At 34.2% G+C, this 19412-nt stretch overlaps 2 protein-coding genes across 4 annotated transcripts; one reads left to right on the plus strand and one right to left on the minus strand.

Annotated features, from left to right (window-relative positions):
* Positions 1-8740: 8740 nt before the first annotated feature.
* LOC123309973 lies at positions 8741-11527 on the plus strand. Its single transcript, XM_044893292.1, has 4 exons — positions 8741-8967; positions 10173-10319; positions 10589-10712; positions 11101-11527. The coding sequence occupies exons 1-4, from the start codon at positions 8899-8901 to the stop codon at positions 11256-11258; spliced, it is 498 nt and encodes a 165-aa protein (XP_044749227.1). The 5' UTR covers positions 8741-8898; the 3' UTR covers positions 11259-11527.
* A 204-nt stretch (positions 11528-11731) lies between these two features.
* LOC123309415 (iodotyrosine deiodinase 1) lies at positions 11732-18228 on the minus strand. Of its 3 annotated transcripts, none has more exons than XM_044892530.1 (6): positions 18099-18228; positions 17318-17590; positions 17045-17260; positions 16638-16833; positions 12229-12349; positions 11732-11991 (listed from the first exon to the last, which is right to left on the minus strand). In XM_044892530.1, the coding sequence occupies exons 2-6, from the start codon at positions 17451-17453 to the stop codon at positions 11809-11811; spliced, it is 852 nt and encodes a 283-aa protein (XP_044748465.1). In that variant the 5' UTR covers positions 17454-17590; positions 18099-18228; the 3' UTR covers positions 11732-11808. The 3 variants fall into 3 exon arrangements, with proteins under 3 accessions (XP_044748465.1, XP_044748463.1, XP_044748464.1); XM_044892528.1 differs by lacking the exon at positions 18099-18228 and adding an exon at positions 17919-18074; XM_044892529.1 differs by lacking the exon at positions 18099-18228 and adding an exon at positions 17923-18017.
* Positions 18229-19412: the final 1184 nt, after the last annotated feature.

Consider the following 19412-nt stretch of genomic DNA (forward strand, 5'->3'; position numbering starts at 1 on the left):
GATGTTACTTTTGATAAAGTTCTCCAAAACCCGAACTGCAAAAAATGGAACAATTGACCCCCCTACTAAAATCACCTATTTGCTACTCAGTGTGTTCTAGTACTTTCTTAGGATATGGAGTGCATGCACAAGAACTCGATTTCGAAAATCTCGATTTTTTGGGTCAAAAATGAGCAAGGGGTTAGACCCCCCTAAAATGACCTATTTGCCATTCTGCCTAAAAATCTGGATGTTCTATGACTGTCCTCGGATATAGAGTTCATAGAATTTGTTTTGAAGATTCCAGAAAACCAAACAGTTGATGATTCAATAGAGAATTGCACTCCAGAGAGTTCTTCGAAGTCAACTCGAAAATGAAAAGTGGAAAAACAAAAAAAATTATTTTCTCTCAAACAGTGTCAGATATTGGAAAGTTTGTTATGAAAATATAGGTTTTCGAATACGCTGAATCTATTGCAGCCATTTGCGGAAGCCCATCACCCTTCGTTTAGATTTTTATTTTCAAATTGGCATTTTTTTAAAAATTGCAAATTTCAATCTGCGATATCTCCTGTTATATTCGTCTGATCCGATTGGGATTTCCGGTTATATAATCAGCGTTGCCTAGGCTTCCACCCTAGCACAAAAACTCGATTTCGAAAATCTCGATTTTTTGGGTCAAAAATGAGCAAAGGGTTAGACCCCCCTAAAATGACCTAATTGCTACTCTGCCTAAAAATCTGGATGTTCTATGACTGTCCTCGGATATGGAGTGCATAGAATTTGTTTTGAAGATTCCAGAAAACCAAACAGTTGATGATTCAATAGAGAATTGCACTCCAGAGAGTTCTTCGAAGTCAACTCGAAAATGAAAAGTGGAAAAACAAAAAAAATTATTTTCTCTCAAACAGTGTCAGATATTGGAGAGTTTGGTATGAAAATATAGGTTTTCGAATACTCTGAATCTATTGCAGCCATTTGCGGAAGCCTATCACCCTTCGTTTAGATTTTTATCTTCAAATTGGCATTTTTTTAAAAATTGCAAATTTCAATCTGCGATATCTCCTGTTATATTCGTCTGATCCGATTGGGATTTCCGGTTATATAATCAGCGTTGCCTAGGCTTTCACCCTAGCACGAAAACTCGATTTCGAAAATCTCGATTTTTTGGGTCAAAAATGAGCAAGGGGTTAGACCCCCCTAAAATGACCTATTTGCTATTCTGCCTAAAAATCTGGATGTTCTATGACTGTCCTCGGATATAGAGTTCATAGAACTTGTTTTGAAGATTCCAGAAAACCAAACAGTTGATGATTCAATAGAGAATTGCACTCCAGAGAGTTCTTCGAAGTCAACTCGAAAATGAAAAGTGGAAAAACAAAAAAAATTATTTTCTCTCAAACAGTGTCAGATATTGGAAAGTTTGTTATGAAAATATAGGTTTTCGAATACGCTGAATCTATTGCAGCCATTTGCGGAAGCCCATCACCCTTCGTTTAGATTTTTATTTTCAAATTGGCATTTTTTTAAAAATTGCAAATTTAAATCTGCGATATCTCCTGTTATATTCGTCTGATCCGATTGGGATTTCCGGTTATATAATCAGCGTTGCCTAGGCTTTCACCCTAGCACGAAAACTTGATTTCGAAAATCTCGATTTTTTGGGTCAAAAATGAGCAAGGGGTTAGACCCCCCTAAAATGACCTATTTGCTATTCTGCCTAAAAATCTGGATGTTCTATGACTGTCCTCGGATATAGAGTTCATAGAACTTGTTTTGAAGATTCCAGAAGACCAAAGAGTTGATGATTCAATAGAGAATTGCACTCCAGAGAGTTCTTCGAAGTCAACTCGAAAATGAAAAGTGGAAAAACAAAAAAAATTATTTTCTCTCAAACAGTGTCAGATATTGGAAAGTTTGTTATGAAAATATAGGTTTTCGAATACGCTGAATCTATTGCAGCCATTTGCGGAAGCCCATCACCCTTCGTTTAGATTTTTATTTTCAAATTGGCATTTTTTTAAAAATTGCAAATTTCAATCTGCGATATCTCCTGTTATATTCGTCTGATCCTATTGGGATTTCCGGTTATATAATCAGCGTTGCCTAGACTTCCACAGTAGCGTAAAAATTCGATTTCGAAAATCTCGATTTTTTGGGTCAAAAATGAGCAAAGGGTTAGACCCCCCTAAAATGACCTATTTGCTATTCTGCCTAAAAATCTGGATGTTCTATGACTGTCCTCGGATATAGAGTTCATAGAACTTGTTTTGAAGATTCCAGAAAACCAAACAGTTTATGATTCAATAGAGAATTGCACTCCAGAGAGCTTTTCGAAGTCAACCCGAAAATGAAAAGTGGAAAAACAAAAAAAATTATTTTCTCTCAAACAGTGTCGGATAGTGGAAAGTTTGGTATGAAAATATAGGTTTTCGAATACGCTGAATCTATTGCAGCCATTTGCGGAAGCATATCTCCCTTCGTTTAGATTTTCATCCTCAAAATGGCATTTTTTCAAAAATTGCAAATTTCAATCTGCGATATCTCCTTTTATATTCGTCTGATCCTATTGGGATTTAGGGTTATATAATCAGCGTTGCCTAGGCTTCCACCCTAGCACAAAAACTCGATTTCGAAAATCTCGATTTTTTGGGTCAAAAATGAGCAAGGGGTTAGACCCCCCTAAAATGACCTATTTGCTGTTCTGCCTAAAAATCTGGATGTTCTATGACTGTCCACGGATATAGAGTGCATAGAATTTGTTTTGAAGATTCTAGAAATCCAAACAGTTGATGATTCGATAGAGAATTGCACTCAAGGGAGCTCTTCGAAGTCAACCCGAAAATGAAAAGTGGAAAAACAAAAAAAATTATTTTCTCTCAAACAGTGTCAGATAGTGGAAAGTTTGGTATGAAAATATAATTTTTCAAATACGCTGAATCTATTGCAGCCATTTGCGGAAGCATATCTACCTTCGTTTAGATTTTCATCCTCAAAATGGCATTTTTTCAAAAATTGCAAATTTCAATCTGCGATATCTCCTCTTATATTCGTCTGATCCTATTGGGATTTAGGGTTATATAATCAGCGTTGCCTAGGCTTCCACCCTAGCACAAAAACTCGATTTCGAAAATCTCGATTTTTTGGGTCAAAAATGAGCAAGGGGTTAGACCCCCCTAAAATGACCTATTTGCTATTCTGCCTAAAAATCTGGATGTTCTATGACTGTCCACGGATATAGAGTGCATAGAATTTGTTTTGAAGATTCCAGAAAACCAAACAGTTGATGATTCAATAGAGAATTGCACTCCAGAGAGTTCTTCGAATTCAACTCGAAAATGAAAAGTGGAAAAACAAAAAAAATTATTTTCTCTCAAACAGTGTCAGATATTGGAAAGTTTGGTATGAAAATATAGGTTTTCGAATACGCTGAATCTATTGCAGCCATTCGCGGAAGCCTATCTCCCTTCGTTTAGATTTTCATCTCCAAAATGACATTTTTTCAAAAATTGCAAATTTCAATCTGTGATATCTCCTGTTATATTCGTCTGATCCGATTGGGATTTCCGGTTATATAATCAGCCTTGCCTAGACTTCCACAGTAGCGTAAAAATTCGATTTCGAAAATCTCGATTTTTTGGGTCAAAAATGAGCAAAGGGTTAGACCCCCCTAAAATGACCTATTTGCTATTCTGCCTAAAAATCTGGGTGTTCTATGACTGTCCTCGTATATGAAGTGCATAGAATTTGTTTTGAAGATTCCAGAAAATCGAACAGTTGATGATTCAATAGAGAATTGCACTCCAGAGAGCTCTTCGAAGTCAACCCGAAAATGAAAAGTGGAAAAACAAAACAAAAAATTTTCTCTCAAACAGTGTCAGATAGTGGAAAGTCTGGTATGAGAATATAGGTTTTCGAATACGCTGAATCTATTGCAGCCATTTGTGGAAGCATATCTCCCTTCGTTTAGATTTTCATCCTCAAAATGGCATTTTTTCAAAAATTGCAAATTTCAATCTGCGATATCTCCTGTTATATTCGTCTGATCCTATTGGGATTTTCGGTTATATAATCAGCGTTGCCTAGGCTTCCATCTCAGCACAAAAACTCGATTTCGAAAATCTCGATTTTTTGGGTCAAAAATGAGCAAGGGGTTAGACCCCCCTAAAATGACCTATTTGCTACTCTGTCTAAAAATCAGGATGTTTTATGACTGTCCTCGGATATGGAGTGCATAGAATTTGTTTTGAAGATTCTAGAAATCCAAACAGTTGATGATTCAATAGAGAATTGCACTCAAGGGAGCTCTTCGAAGTCAACCCGAAAATGAAAAGTGGAAAAACAAAAAAAATTATTTTCTCTCAAACAGTGTCAGATAGTGGAAAGTTTGGTATGAAAATATAGGTTTTCGAATACGCTGAATCTATTGCAGCCATTTGCGGAAGCATATCTCCCTTCGTTCAGATTTTCATCCTCAAAATGGCATTTTTTCAAAAATTGCAAATTTCAATCTGCGATATCTCCTGTTATATTCGTCTGATCCTATTGGGATTTCCGGTTATATAATCAGCGTTGCCTAGGCTTCCACCCTAGCACAAAAACTCGATTTCGAAAATCTCGATTTTTTGGGTCAAAAATGAGCAAAGGGTTAGACCCCCCTAAAATGACCTATTTGCTATTCTGCCTAAAAATCTGGATGTTCTATGACTGTCCTCGGATATAGAGTTCATAGAACTTGTTTTGAAGATTCCAGAAAACCAAACAGTTGATGATTCAATAGAGAATTGCACTCCAGAGAGCTTTTCGAAGTCAACCCGAAAATGAAAAGTGGAAAAACAAAAAAAATTATTTTCTCTCAAACAGTGTCGGATAGTGGAAAGTTTGGTATGAAAATATAGGTTTTCGAATACGCTGAATCTATTGCAGCCATTTGCGGAAGCATATCTCCCTTCGTTTAGATTTTCATCCTCAAAATGGCATTTTTTCAAAAATTGCAAATTTCAATCTGCGATATCTCCTGTTATATTCGTCTGATCCTATTGGGATTTTCGGTTATATAATCAGCGTTGCCTAGGCTTCCATCTCAGCACAAAAACTCGATTTCGAAAATCTCGATTTTTTGGGTAAAAAATGAGCAAGGGGTTAGACCCCCCTAAAATGACCTATTTGCTACTCTGTCTAAAAATCAGGATGTTTTATGACTGTCCTCGGATATGGAGTGCATAGAATTTGTTTTGAAGATTCTAGAAATCCAAACAGTTGATGATTCAATAGAGAATTGCACTCAAGGGAGCTCTTCGAAGTCAACCCGAAAATGAAAAGTGGAAAAACAAAAAAAATTATTTTCTCTCAAACAGTGTCAGATAGTGGAAAGTTTGGTATAAAAATATAGGTTTTCGAATACGCTGAATCTATTGCAGCCATTTGCGGAAGCATATCTCCCTTCGTTTAGATTTTCATCCTCAAAATGGCATTTTTTCAAAAATTGCAAATTTCAATCTGCGATATCTCCTGTTATATTGGTCTGATCCTATTGGGATTTCCGGTAATATAATCAGCATTGCCTAGGCTTCCACCCTAGTACAAAAACTCGATTTCGAAAATCTCGATTTTTTGGGTCAAAAATGAGCAAGGGGTTAGACCCCCCTAAAATGACCTATTTGCTATTCTGCCTAAAAATCTGGGTGTTCTATGACTGTCCTCGGATATGGAGTGCATAGAATTTGTTTTGAAGATTCCAGAAAACCGAACAGTTTATGATTCAATAGAGAATTGCACTCCAGAGAGTTCTTCGAAGTCAACTCGAAAATGATAAGTGGAAAAACAAAAAAAAATATTTTCTCTCAAACAGTATCAGATATTGGGAAGTTTGGTATGAAAATATAGGTTTTCGAATACGCTGAATCTATTGCAGCCATTTGCGGAAGCATATCTCCCTTCGTTTAGATTTTCATCCTCAAAATGGCATTTTTTCAAAAATTGCAAATTTCAATCTGCGATATCTCCTGTTATATTCGTCTGATCCTATTGGGATTTCCGGTTATATAATCAGCGTTGCCTAGGCTTCCACCCTAGCACAAAAACTCGATTTCGAAAATCTCGATTTTTTGGGTCAAAAATGAGCAAAGGGTTAGACCCCCCTAAAATGACCTATTTGCTATTCTGCCTAAAAATCTGGATGTTCTATGACTGTCCTCGGATATAGAGTTCATAGAACTTGTTTTGAAGATTCCAGAAAACCAAACAGTTGATGATTCAATAGAGAATTGCACCCCAGAGAGCTTTTCGAAGTCAACCCGAAAATGAAAAGTGGAAAAACAAAAAAAATTATTTTCTCTCAAACAGTGTCGGATAGTGGAAAGTTTGGTATGAAAATATAGGTTTTCGAATACGCTGAATCTATTGCAGCCATTTGCGGAAGCATATCTCCCTTCGTTTAGATTTTCATCCTCAAAATGGCATTTTTTCAAAAATTGCAAATTTCAATCTGCGATATCTCCTGTTATATTCGTCTGATCCTATTGGGATTTTCGGTTATATAATCAGCGTTGCCTAGGCTTCCATCTCAGCACAAAAACTCGATTTCGAAAATCTCGATTTTTTGGGTCAAAAATGAGCAAGGGGTTAGACCCCCCTAAAATGACCTATTTGCTACTCTGTCTAAAAATCAGGATGTTTTATGAATGTCCTCGGATATGGAGTGCATAGAATTTGTTTTGAAGATTCTAGAAATCCAAACAGTTGATGATTCAATAGAGAATTGCACTCAAGGGAGCTCTTCGAAGTCAACCCGAAAATGAAAAGTGGAAAAACAAAAAAAATTATTTTCTCTCAAACAGTGTCAGATAGTGGAAAGTTTGGTATGAAAATATAGGTTTTCGAATACGCTGAATCTATTGCAGCCATTTGCGGAAGCATATCTCCCTTCGTTTAGATTTTCATCCTCAAAATGGCATTTTTTCAAAAATTGCAAATTTCAATCTGCGATATCTCCTGTTATATTGGTCTGATCCTATTGGGATTTCCGGTAATATAATCAGCATTGCCTAGGCTTCCACCCTAGCACAAAAACTCGATTTCGAAAATCTCGATTTTTTGGGTCAAAAATGAGCAAGGGGTTAGACCCCCCTAAAATGACCTATTTGCTATTCTGCCTAAAAATCTGGGTGTTCTATGACTGTCCTCGGATATGGAGTGCATAGAATTTGTTTTGAAGATTCCAGAAAACCGAACAGTTTATGATTCAATAGAGAATTGCACTCCAGAGAGTTCTTCGAAGTCAACTCGAAAATGATAAGTGGAAAAACAAAAAAAAATATTTTCTCTCAAACAGTATCAGATATTGGGAAGTTTGGTATGAAAATATAGGTTTTCGAATACACTGAATCTATTGCAGCCATTTGCGGAAGCCTATCTCCCTTCGTTCAGGTTTTTATCTTCAAAATGGCATTTTTTTAAAAATTGCAAATTTCAATCTGCGATATCTCCTCTTATATTCGTCTGATCCTAGTGGGATTTCCGGTTATATAATCAGCGTTGCCTAGGCTTCCACCCTAGCACAAAAACTCGATTTCGAAAATCTCGATTTTTTGGGTAAAAAACGAGCAAGTGGTTAGACCCCCTAAAATGACCTATTTGCTACTCTGTCTAAAAATCAGGAGGTTCTATGACTGTCCTCGGATATGGAGTGCATATAATTTGTTTTGAAGATTTTAGAAAACCAAACAGTTGATGATTCAATAGAAAATTGCACTCCAGAGAGCTCTCTGAAGTCAACTCGAAAATGAAAAGTGGAAAAACAAAAAAAATTATTTTCTCTCAAACAATATTCGGAATTTTTGTATGGAAATGTAGGTTTGGAACACGATGAATCTATTGCAAGATATTTCGAAAGCATATCTCCGTTCGTTTAGATTTTCATCTCGGAAATGACATTTTTCAAAAATTGTAAATTTCATTTCAGAATTCGTCAAGACCGAACGGATTCATCGAGCTCGAAAAAAACTTCAGATTCCAAACTAGAAGAGTTGCTCTTTCAGAATATGTATCAGATTTTCATCTACGGATATGTTTATTGAGAGAAATACTACTCTAACGGTGACTATCGAAGAATTTCCAAAAAGATGGAATCACTTACATAATCGTCACGACCGAACGGCTCCATCGAGCACGATAAAATTTTCAGATTTTCAATTAGAAGAGTTGCTCTTTCAGAATATGTATCACTTTCTGATCTACGGTTATGTTTATTCAGAGAAAAATTACTCTAACTGTGACTATCGAAAAATTTCCAAAAAGATGGAATCACTTGAATAATCGTCAAGACCGAACGGCTTCATCGAGCTTGTTTAGATTTTCATCTTGAAAATGGCATTTTCAAAAATTGCAATTTCAAGTCTGCGATATCTCCTTTCATATTCGTCTGATCCAATCATCATTTTAAATTTTATTCAGAATTTTCACCTCCACATTTTCTTGCCTATGAAGTACCTACTTCGAATATTTCCTCTTTCTCCATCGAATATCTAGCGACAATCATATTGACTTGAATAATGAACCACTCCCCCATTCCCTCTAATGGCTCTAATACCGTATCAGGCACGAGACAAACTCCAAAAAACTTTGTAGGTATTTAATCGATCTGATAATACCTCAGAAGGGTCTGAAACGGAGTCCAGAAAGGAGGAGGATAAACTCATCAAGATGTCATCTCCACAATGCTGATTGAATCCGTGATCAGTGTGCCTTTACTGGAGACAGGGGAGAAACAGCGTCCCTGAATCCATACCGTGGCGCCCAGAAGTCTGGCGTCCTTCGGGAAGGGGAATAATTTTCACAGCATCCCTTTTGAGTGTAGAATAACCCACCAGCGTCTCTGTGTTCTGCTCCGGTGTAATATGTTCACGAATTTAGGATAAAATGGTGAAGAAATTCTGTTTCTATTTTAGTTTCCGAAATGGCGCTCTCATAATGAGCGTCATTAGTTTTGTGAGTATTTATCAATTCTTATTAGTTCTTTATCTGTTGGTGTGAAAATTAAAGTTGTTTTTATACTGTAGAAATATTGCCTTCAAATACTAGGGTTCTAAATGAAAAACTCAAAATTCTTTAATTACGTTTATTGATTTTTGTTTTTGATTTCTAAAGTATCCTGGTAAGATTTTCAAAGAATTCTTTCGATTTCTTTCATTTCAAACGCTGATAAATTTTACTTCATACACTTTTAATCGTCGAAAAGGTTATTTATGATGAAGAAAGATAATAAATTGAATATTTCGCAATATTATGGTATACAGGGTGTAAGGGAATAGTTGCAAACAATTTCAGGGAGGATTTTTATTGTCGAAAAATCGTGAAAGTCTTCCCTATATTTTTTTTACAAGCAGCTCCATCTGCTCTCTGGCTCTCTGGCCAGCAGTGAATGGAGAAATTTTGGTGGTGTTTCCTAAAAATTGCAAGGGGTAGAAATACCCGAAAATCCCCTAAATTTTTCTCACAAATTTCAAATATATTCCTTATTCATATTACACCACTGAAAAATTGATTTTCGAAACAGGTTTTGAGAAAAAACAATTTATCAACAGGTACTCGTGAGTCGTATGATCTGGCATTATCTTCGAACTTAAATTTACCTAGTAGGCCGATATCAAACTGATCTTAAACCACAAATTTTTTTTCATTTCCTTCTCGCTCCCATTAGAATGTCCATTCATTTCATTTCTGTCAGTTTTCTGGTTTATTGGAAAAAAATTAAAACTTGCTTTTCATTTCATTCAGCAGTATCTGCTCAAAACACAAAAAATTGTTATGAAAGAACCACACTATTTTTCGAAAAGAAATCACCACTTAAAGTTTTTTTCAACTAATAATTTACACCCTGTACATTTCTTCAATACGTATTATATTTCCAGGAATTTCTGAGTAAAGTACATAAAATCATCTATATCAACTTCAATTCAGAACTACAATATCGATTTCGAAACAATACTCACTTTTGACTCTTAAGTTAATTCATTCCAAATAAAAATAAAGTGATGAAAATTTCTTGTTCATTTGTTACGGAGTGAAAATTCCGAATTCCGCAAAATCGATGTGTAAAATCCTAAGGCAGAAATGGAAAATCCGTTTTTGCATGTTGAAGATCAACAATGATATTCTATGTATTCTCTACCACTTTCCCTTTCATTTTGCAGCTGACAGGGGTGGCTCTCATTCTTGATTGCGTGATGCATATTGAAAAAGGAACTGCTAAAAGGTATAATTCATTCATTGTCGTGGGTATCCTGATGGGTATAACGAGTTTGATAGCAGGAGGAATTTTGTCAGCAGCAATATTCAAGGTACCTTAGGTCGGAGATACTGAATTTTAAATTGATTTCTTGACTTAAATACTGATTAGAGGCCTCTACATGATCCATTCAAAGAACGATCATTTTATATATGATATTCTAAAAACAATACCATAAATGAAAACGTTCACAGTTGATCCAATTGGGGATGAAAATTTCTCAAGTGTCATACATTTTTGAGATTTTACTTTGATGTCTAAACGATTTCAGTTTTTTCAGAGAAGAAATCTACTAATTCGATTAATTTGTTCAAATTTCAGGCGAAAGAAAGGTATATCCTCCTCTACATGCTGTTAGAATCAGTATTACTTCTTATTGTTACCATTTATTCTGGGATGTTTATGTTCACAAATGCAGCTTTTTTGTTGGTATTAATTATTTGTGGTAAGTTCGATGAGTTTTGGATTTCTTGAAGAAATATCATTCATTCTTGAAGACATATCAACAATCGAATATTCTTGGAAAATATTAAATTCTTACCTAGGCAAAACGATTTCCCAATCTTTAATTTCATTGTTAGTTCAAAAATCGAAATTCATGAATATCGCTTTGAAAAAAAAATAGTTTTCTGGGAAATCGGAGGTTATAACTAGAAACTGTTTCAATGGTTTTTTCAGAGCCTTCCAAATAATAATAATAATCGATTGAATTTCTTGAAGTTAGACTACGCTACTCAAGAGATATCTCCAAAATTATTAAAATAAAATTCACCACCTAGCATTTTTTCATGAAAATCGATTCTTCCCGATATGAATCAGAATATTATTTCCAGGTTTGATGTGGCTTGGAATCGTGGGAATTTATGGGTTCTATAATGAAATCGCTGAATATAATTCATCCAAACCAGGGGTGTACGAAGTATCCTATTCTGAAAACGGGGGTTATAGGACTGCAACACCAAGTGGCCAAGTGGATAGCACAGCAGTTTGAAATCCTGTTTATACCCGACATAAAAAATATTTCATTCTTTCGGAATGGGAAAACCATATCTCTATCAAAATTATTACGAACTCATAATCGAAAACTGCCCTTCAGGCTTTTCCATATAATTGTTCATTGAACTGGAAGTGCTTATTTAATGTTGTATTTCTATCGATTGGAAATAAGATAATGAATGTTATTCGAATTTAAAAATTATCATTTTATAAAAGAGGTTGTCGAATATTTTGTGTGCTGACAATAAAGTCTTTTTTGTTAATCAGGCATTCACAATTTTTTCTTATACTAGTGAAAAGTGTATCCCCAATATTAATCTATTATTCAGCTCCAAATAAAAATGGAATAAATAATAACTATCAGATTTAAGCATTTGTCATCTAAGATACAACACTAATTTTTTTCTGAGACCGTCATCGAAAAAATGAAAAAGGGGCAATAAAATAGGTATAAAAGAAAAGTTCAAGTAAAAAAAGGTGTTATAATATGACAAAAATAAAAAATATAAAGTTATTTGTATACATGTATGAATAAATTTCTCTTCTCAATACTCAATCATTATCTCATAAAGTGGTTTGCGATGTAAGTCGGGCACCAAACAACCTTCAGCTGGAAATCCAACCGGCAGTAGAAAAACCAATTTTTCTGATATTGGTCTGTTGAGAAGAACCCTAATGGAGGGGCCACAATTCAAAGGGGTAGATGTCAATGAGTACAGTCCTGCATTCTGCAAATAACCCACTCAAAATCACGAAACCTTGTCATATTACAAGGTGTTACCATAAATAACAATATAAATTTCACTTAAATAATTGAGTGCTATAATAAGTGTGATTACTTCAAAAACAGTAGATCCGTAAACTGTTTTATTTATACATAAACGGATTGGAAAAACTGAGAGTAGCTGCAGTGGTTCTCAGAATTCAAAAAATATCTATATAGATATAGATATATAGGTACTTACATGAATGGCGGCTAGCAAAAATCCCACAGCTATCGACAGACTTTGTTCGTTGTAATAATGGATTTTTTTGGTTCCATCTGGTTTCATACCGTAAGTTTGTTTAAATACTAGAATGAGGTAACCCAAACAACACACTTCCGTCTAAATGACATCTCATTTATGTCAAAAGGGATCTAAAATGATCTTGCTCTGAGTTATGATCAAAATTAGATTATCTAAATAAGACGTTTTCGATGAATGATGTTTTTGAAATATCTTTTAGATGTCTAGTCTTATGCCTGGCAAAATTCTTATGTCCGTAAGATATCTGAAAATAGATTAGTTTCCAAATATACATCTAAAAAAGGTTTATCTAATATCTAATTGTATTAATCGCGAAAGACTCACTGGGCAGACAACTAAAAGATATGATATACCATTCCAATATTAGACATCAATATCTGACTTTATTAAGACATCTAGATTACATATAGAGAACATCTAACTAAAATGGTCGAAAACCAGTGACCAGATGAATATCTTTCAGATATATCATTTTGTATCGTCTATGAACATTAGAATTCAAATTGTACCAAATATGTCGATTAATATCTTCAAAGAAGACCATATATTGAAAAAACGTTTATTGGATATCTTAATTTTATAATCATGATGAAATTAATTTTCAGACGGGAAATAGATATCATATACTATATCGATATGACACATCAATATCTGACTTTGTTTAGACGCCTAGATTACATATATAAAACATCTAAGTAAAATGGTAGAAAAACTGTGAACAAATAAATTTCTTCTAGATTTGTCATTGCTAGATCGTCTTTAAACTTAACGATTCCAAGTGTCCCAAATATGTCGATATAAAAAGTCAATGTCATCTATTGAAGTGACTTCCGAAATTAATTATTCATAAACCATACTTCTACGTTAGTCAAAAAATTTTGGACTAATCAACATCTTCCTAGTGTATTTTTCAAATTCATATTGTGTTTTATCATGTAAGTATCAATGCTAAAAAGCACATGTAAGTATTCGTATTCTTACTGATGGGGATGTTTTTCTAGGAGACTTAGTATCAGGATATTGAAATTTGTGAATATTTTCATATGATAAAACTGATTGGACAATTTTTTCAATATAAATCGAGTATGAATATTGGTACCTGTTTCAAAAACAATAATGGTGAAGAATGATTGACACCTAAATTCAATATGTTAAATATGAACTTTCGAACGAAACTATTGATTAACCCAAGATACTCTTGAGAGTGACTCTCAAGAGTATCTCAGAGAGTCTTGAGGAAAAAGGATATTTTTCCGAGTTTGCAGAAAATAGATGTTTGGTTGAAGGTATCCGATCGAGAGATATGCGATGAAAAGGGCTAGACAAGAACTACGATCGGGTTGAATCGCTTGGTGGCGAACTCTTATCGCAATTCGCAAGAAGCCGCGAACCGGCCATGGGCCAATAGAGTTAAAGTTCATAGTGCATAGCCATTTGAACTTGAACATTCAACATTTCCGTCAGTATATACAACCCTTCTTTGTAAGAAGGTCAAGTCGGCTAGTGATTGTGTTCGTTTTTCGATTAGTGATTTGTGCTGTAATAATTTAACAAGGTGAGTGCAATTTCTACTTAGGGTAGTTACAGCAGGTAATCCCTTCAGACATCAATCAAATTGCTTGAACATAGGAAAATACTATTTACTTCGATATGGTATTAGTTTGGATTTGTGCTCTCTGTTAAAAATGATATCCAGTTATCGTTTTCAAATATTTACCTGAATTTTTGGCTACAATGAATTGAAATATACGTAGATTTAAAATAGAAATATATTTCAAGATCAATCGTTTAATAAAGTCTATTAAATGATATTTTTTAGATAACCATTGACAAGTCAATACTATTTTGTTAGATAGGTACTATTAATGGTATATATTATATCTAAAATGCGCTCCTCTGAGGAATATCAATCTGAAATTTGACGAATAATCGAATATACAGAGTTTGAAATCTTCGAGGAAATGTTTAGATGGTTTTTAGATCATCTAAGAATTCGAATATTTTTTCGTATTTCGATGTTCGAATTGAAAATTTTGTATCAATTAATCCATAGGAGTTCATTATACAGCAGCATTTTCTATTTCTATGTAGAATTTACTTGGTGAAGAGGGTTATCTGAAAAAGTCTATTGATAGACATCTTCTAGACATCGATTCAGAAGTGAATTTTGAATCACTTCACTCAGAAAACTCTTGCTGAATAATGTAACCCTTATTATAAGTTCTAACAAAACAGGATTCAATCTGAAATTTGACGAATAATTGAATATACGGAGTTTGAAATCTTCGAGGGAATGTTTAGATGTTTTTTAGATCATTTAAGAATTCGGATGTTTTTTCGTATTTCGATGTTCGAACTGAAAATTTTGTATCAATTAATCCATAGGAGTTCATTACAGCAGCGTTTTCTATTTCTATGTAGAATTTACTTGGTGAAGAGGGTTATCTGAAAAAGTCTATTGATAGACATCTTCTAGACATCGATTCAGAAGTGAATTTTGAATCACTTCACTCAGAAAACTCTTGCTGAATAATGTAACCCTTATTATAAGTTCTAACAAAACAGGATTCAATCTGAAATTTGACGAATAATTGAATATACGGAGTTTGAAATCTTCGAGGAAATGTTTAGATGTTTTTTAGATCATTTAAGAATTCGGATGTTTTTTCGTATTTCGATGTTCGAACTGAAAATTTTGTATCAATTAATCCATAGGAGTTCATTACAGCAGCGTTTTCTATTTCTATGTAGAATTTACTTGAAGAGGGTTATCTGAAAAAGTCTGTTGATAGACATCTTCTAGACATCGATTCAGAAGTGAATTCTGAATCACTTTACTCAGGAAACTCTTGCTGAATAATGTAACCCTTACTATAAGCACTAACAAAACAGGATTCAATCTGAAATTTGACGAATAATTGAATATACGGAGTTTGAAATCTTCGAGGGAATGTTTAGATGTTTTTTAGATCATTTAAGATTTCGAATGTTTTTTCGTATTTCGATGTTCGAATTGAAAATTCTGTATCAATTAATCCATAGGAGTTCCTTAGAGCAGAGTTTTTTATTTTTAAAAAATACTACAGGGTATCAAAAGAGTACCGAAATTGAATCCTATTGATTTATAATTTGTATCTCCAGGTTTTGGTTCATCGCTTTCTTTTCTTCAAAAGATTATTTTTTGCATATTTTCTCAACTTATAATTGATATTCAATAAAAAAACATTTAGCTATTTGTAATTTATGTTGCTTCCAGAGGCTGTATATGTTCTCTTCGAAAGTGAAACGCCAGCAGATGATGCTGTCATAAAACGGGGGCCATTCAAGACTGGTTACGACTAGCCAACGGTACGAATATGAGAGGAATAAAAACAAATAGACAATAATTTCATCTATTTATATTTTTTTTTTCCAATTTTATGAATTATGTGTTATGTTTTTGAATAATATTCATTTTTGTTTTTTTTTTATTATAAATATATTTATTCATCAGAACCTGTTTTTTCTCTTCCAACTCCCATACGAACTGTCAACCATTCCGTATAAATATGAACTCGCCCATCACTAATCTATAGATTCTCAAGTGGTCAGATTTTATAGATATGATTCTAAGATGTGGATCTTGAATCTATGGAACGTCCATTTTCTTTCACAGGGACCCTTCTTCGAAACATATCTTGTGAGATAAATATGTCTAGTTGAGAGGTCATTAATATCACGTTTTTTAAATTATCCTAATATAATTCCAAAGTTGACAACAATTAGAGGACAAAAACTGTACATACAATACAAGGTCATTCTAGAAATATCTAACAAACGTTCATCTTTGATCATCTAAAATAGGTGAGTACTAACACCATCTTTTTCAATAAATAATCTTTCCTCTAATAGACATCCGATTTCTTCAACGAAAAAGACAATGCTCCAAAGTCTAAAGAAGATCTTTGGTGCTACATGATTTAGATGTCCTGATTGTCCATGTTTTTCAGATCATCTATATCTTATCAGATTTTTGATCGAAGAAAAATGTCAAAAATCTAATGATATATAAACGTTATCAAATGATATTAATAAAGTACATCCTCAAACGTCTATTATATATCAAACAAAATACCAAATCAGGATAATCTCGAGAATATCAGAAATCGTACTTCTTATAGAGATAATTAGATTTACGTCGAATAGACGCCTAAAGAAGTGATACTTTTCAACGTAAATCTCGCGGACATTTTTCCGTCGAATCTAGGTTAAAGGTTCTATACTTTCTGATGTTTTATAGATCATCTAAAAGTCTATGAGCTATGGTCTATAAAATGTTTTAAATATGTGTGTGAGTTGTTTGGGAAGGTGCTTCTGTCAAATATTCCTTTATCCAGTTAGTTCTCAAAGGTTTCAGGTCAGTTGTCCAAGTTTTTCCCATCCTTTTTTTATAATTTGTCTCTTCTTCAGCCTCTATTATCCTTCGAATTTCTTTTTTGATATCCATACTTTCCACTACCACAAATGTCCACGGTTCTGTATGAGCCCCACTAGGAGCGGTCCCTGAACAAAATTATAGAAATAATTGTTTAATCAACATAGTCTGGATATATCAAATATGTCAATATGTTTTATCATTGTTTTTATAAGAAAAACACTATAATTTCTCGGATTTCCTCACGCTCGAATGCTGATGTAAAAATGGAGTAACTTCTCGGGAATTTAAAACTTCAACTTTTGTATACAGGGTGATTCGCTAAAACATCAGTTTTACCTGCTGTTTTGATGATGTTGTAAATGATTTCCTTCGGAAAGGATCTGGAACTGAACAACCTGATCGATCGTCGACGGTTCATATTTTCAAAGAAATCCCTGGAGTTTCTTATCATCATATCCGTAGGAAGGATATCGAATTTCAAGGGAACATGTTTCAGGTCCTCCGGTAAAGCCGGCGCAATGTCGTTATCCTCTTCAGCGTCCGAATAATTATCTGCAAGAATCAATGGGTTGAAATCGTCATAGCACGAAGCGGTTCGATTGGACTTACCATTGTTATAACTTCTGTTTCGAGATTTTCCCTCTTCGAAAGATTTTTTTTTCTCGAACCACCGATACGTAAAATATGTCACGCAATAGATGATAACTGCAGCTGCGATATACTCCCAATATTTCTCGATCACCATGGCGATATGTTAGGTATGAAATGAAGCAATACCATTAGAATGAGATCAAGAGTATGTCTTGATTGTGGTCATTCACATCTCCTCCACTTCAAAACTGGCACGCTTGCGATAGCAAATGATCATGCTCGATGATTATGCTGCGGGGACAACATCAAACTATATTGCATGCATATTTAATGTGATAAATTAATATTGCAATTATATTACAGAATGTGATAAAGGGAGGGTGTTTCACCAAGTTTGTAAGATATCCATGCCTGGGTTGTTTGGATGTAATGATTCTTATTTTTTATGTTTTATCCATTAATTTTATTCCATCATATGAAAATTGAATGGGATGTGAAGCTATAGTGTTTCTCAAGTTTCATGAAACACTTCACCATCCAAAGTTTTCTGGAAGTTTTTCAGAACACTAACAATAAATACATTCCAAGGTATCGAGTGTTTGCAGAGAAAAAACCATACCTACACTTGTTATATCAAAGAGATCCAACTGAGGCTTTGATTCTTTGGATAGGCTGATGGAATTTGCTGTCTTCTTTTTCCAATTAGGAAATCATGTATTCTCCTCCACCGTTTGAAAGCAGATTTTAAAACAAAAGTTTTTATAATTGATAACAATGAATAATCGATACTTTCACTTACAATCCAGCAACTTGCATCCCAATTTAGAGGTACAGATTGATGACTTTCCACAAAACCCTATGAAAATGTATCTCTCACTTTTTGAATTATGATGAGAACTAAGAGCAACCTTTTCTTATTAGTGTACGTGTCATCTTTTATATGAGATTATTTGCTGCTCTTGAACACACAATTCGTCAAATTTGAAACAACCATTGTACTAATCTTCAGAGGTTATCAGGTTCGTGGCAGGATTTTCGATTCCAATTCATCAGTTTGAACTTGTAGGTAGCTCAATAGTATATAACTAACAATTATGACAATATTTGCATGAAGCAGCAGGAGACATCTTATTCTTTTAATGGGTAAATATATTTTCTCTTGGTAATTTCTTTTTCTTTTTCCTACGAGGATGTATTGATATCTAGTTAGCCTAGACCAGTTCCATGCATAAAAAAAATATTGCGCTACCATAGCAACGAACAACTAATTAGAAGTGTCATTGTGAAGTTTGAGGTCAAAAAAGTTAACCAGACTTACGCAATGAATTAAAAGAAAGAAGATGTCCACCGAAATTGTAAAAATCGAAAAATTGGAGTATCGAGCCATCATCAAGTACCTGTATTTAAAAGGTGTAAGAGGCAAGCAGATTTACGAAGAAATGTGCTTAATACCCTTGGTGATCAATGTCCTTCGAATGCGACCGTGAAAAATTGGACTCCAAGCTTCAAAAGAGGTAAATTTTCAAATGCTTACTCGATTTGAAAACGATGTAGACTTCTTAAACCGAATTGTTACTATGGATGAGACTTGGGTATATATCCACGATCCAGAAACAAAGCAACAATCGATGGAATGGCGACATTCTGGTTCTCTATGACCCAATAAGTTTCGTGTCCGAAAATCTTCAGTTTTTTGGGATTGCCATGCTGTAATCATGATTGATTTTTTGGATAAGGGTAGAATAATAACCGGAGATTACTATTCGACATTACTGAAAAATTAAAAGGAAAAGCTATCCAAAGGTGTTTTGTTTTTGCAGGACAACGCCCTTGCACAGAAATCTTATGTTGCCATGAAAAAAATTCGTGATTTAGGGTTTCAATTACTAGAACACCCCCCTTATTCACCATATTTGGCTCCATCCGACTATCATTTCTCACCTCAACTGAAAAAAGTTTCAAATTTCGTAAATTTTCTTCCAACAAGGAGGTAATTAAAGCTGTGGAGGTCTGATTTGCAGAGCAAGAAGAAACATTTTCTTTGAAAGGTCTAGATACGTTGCAGGTTCGCTGTAATGAATGTATCCAATTTCTGATTCATAGATTTCGATTT

The sequence above is a fragment of the Coccinella septempunctata genome, chromosome 3 (assembly GCF_907165205.1).
Source record: "Coccinella septempunctata chromosome 3, icCocSept1.1, whole genome shotgun sequence".
In the NCBI taxonomy this organism is placed as follows: Eukaryota; Metazoa; Arthropoda; class Insecta; order Coleoptera; family Coccinellidae; genus Coccinella; species Coccinella septempunctata.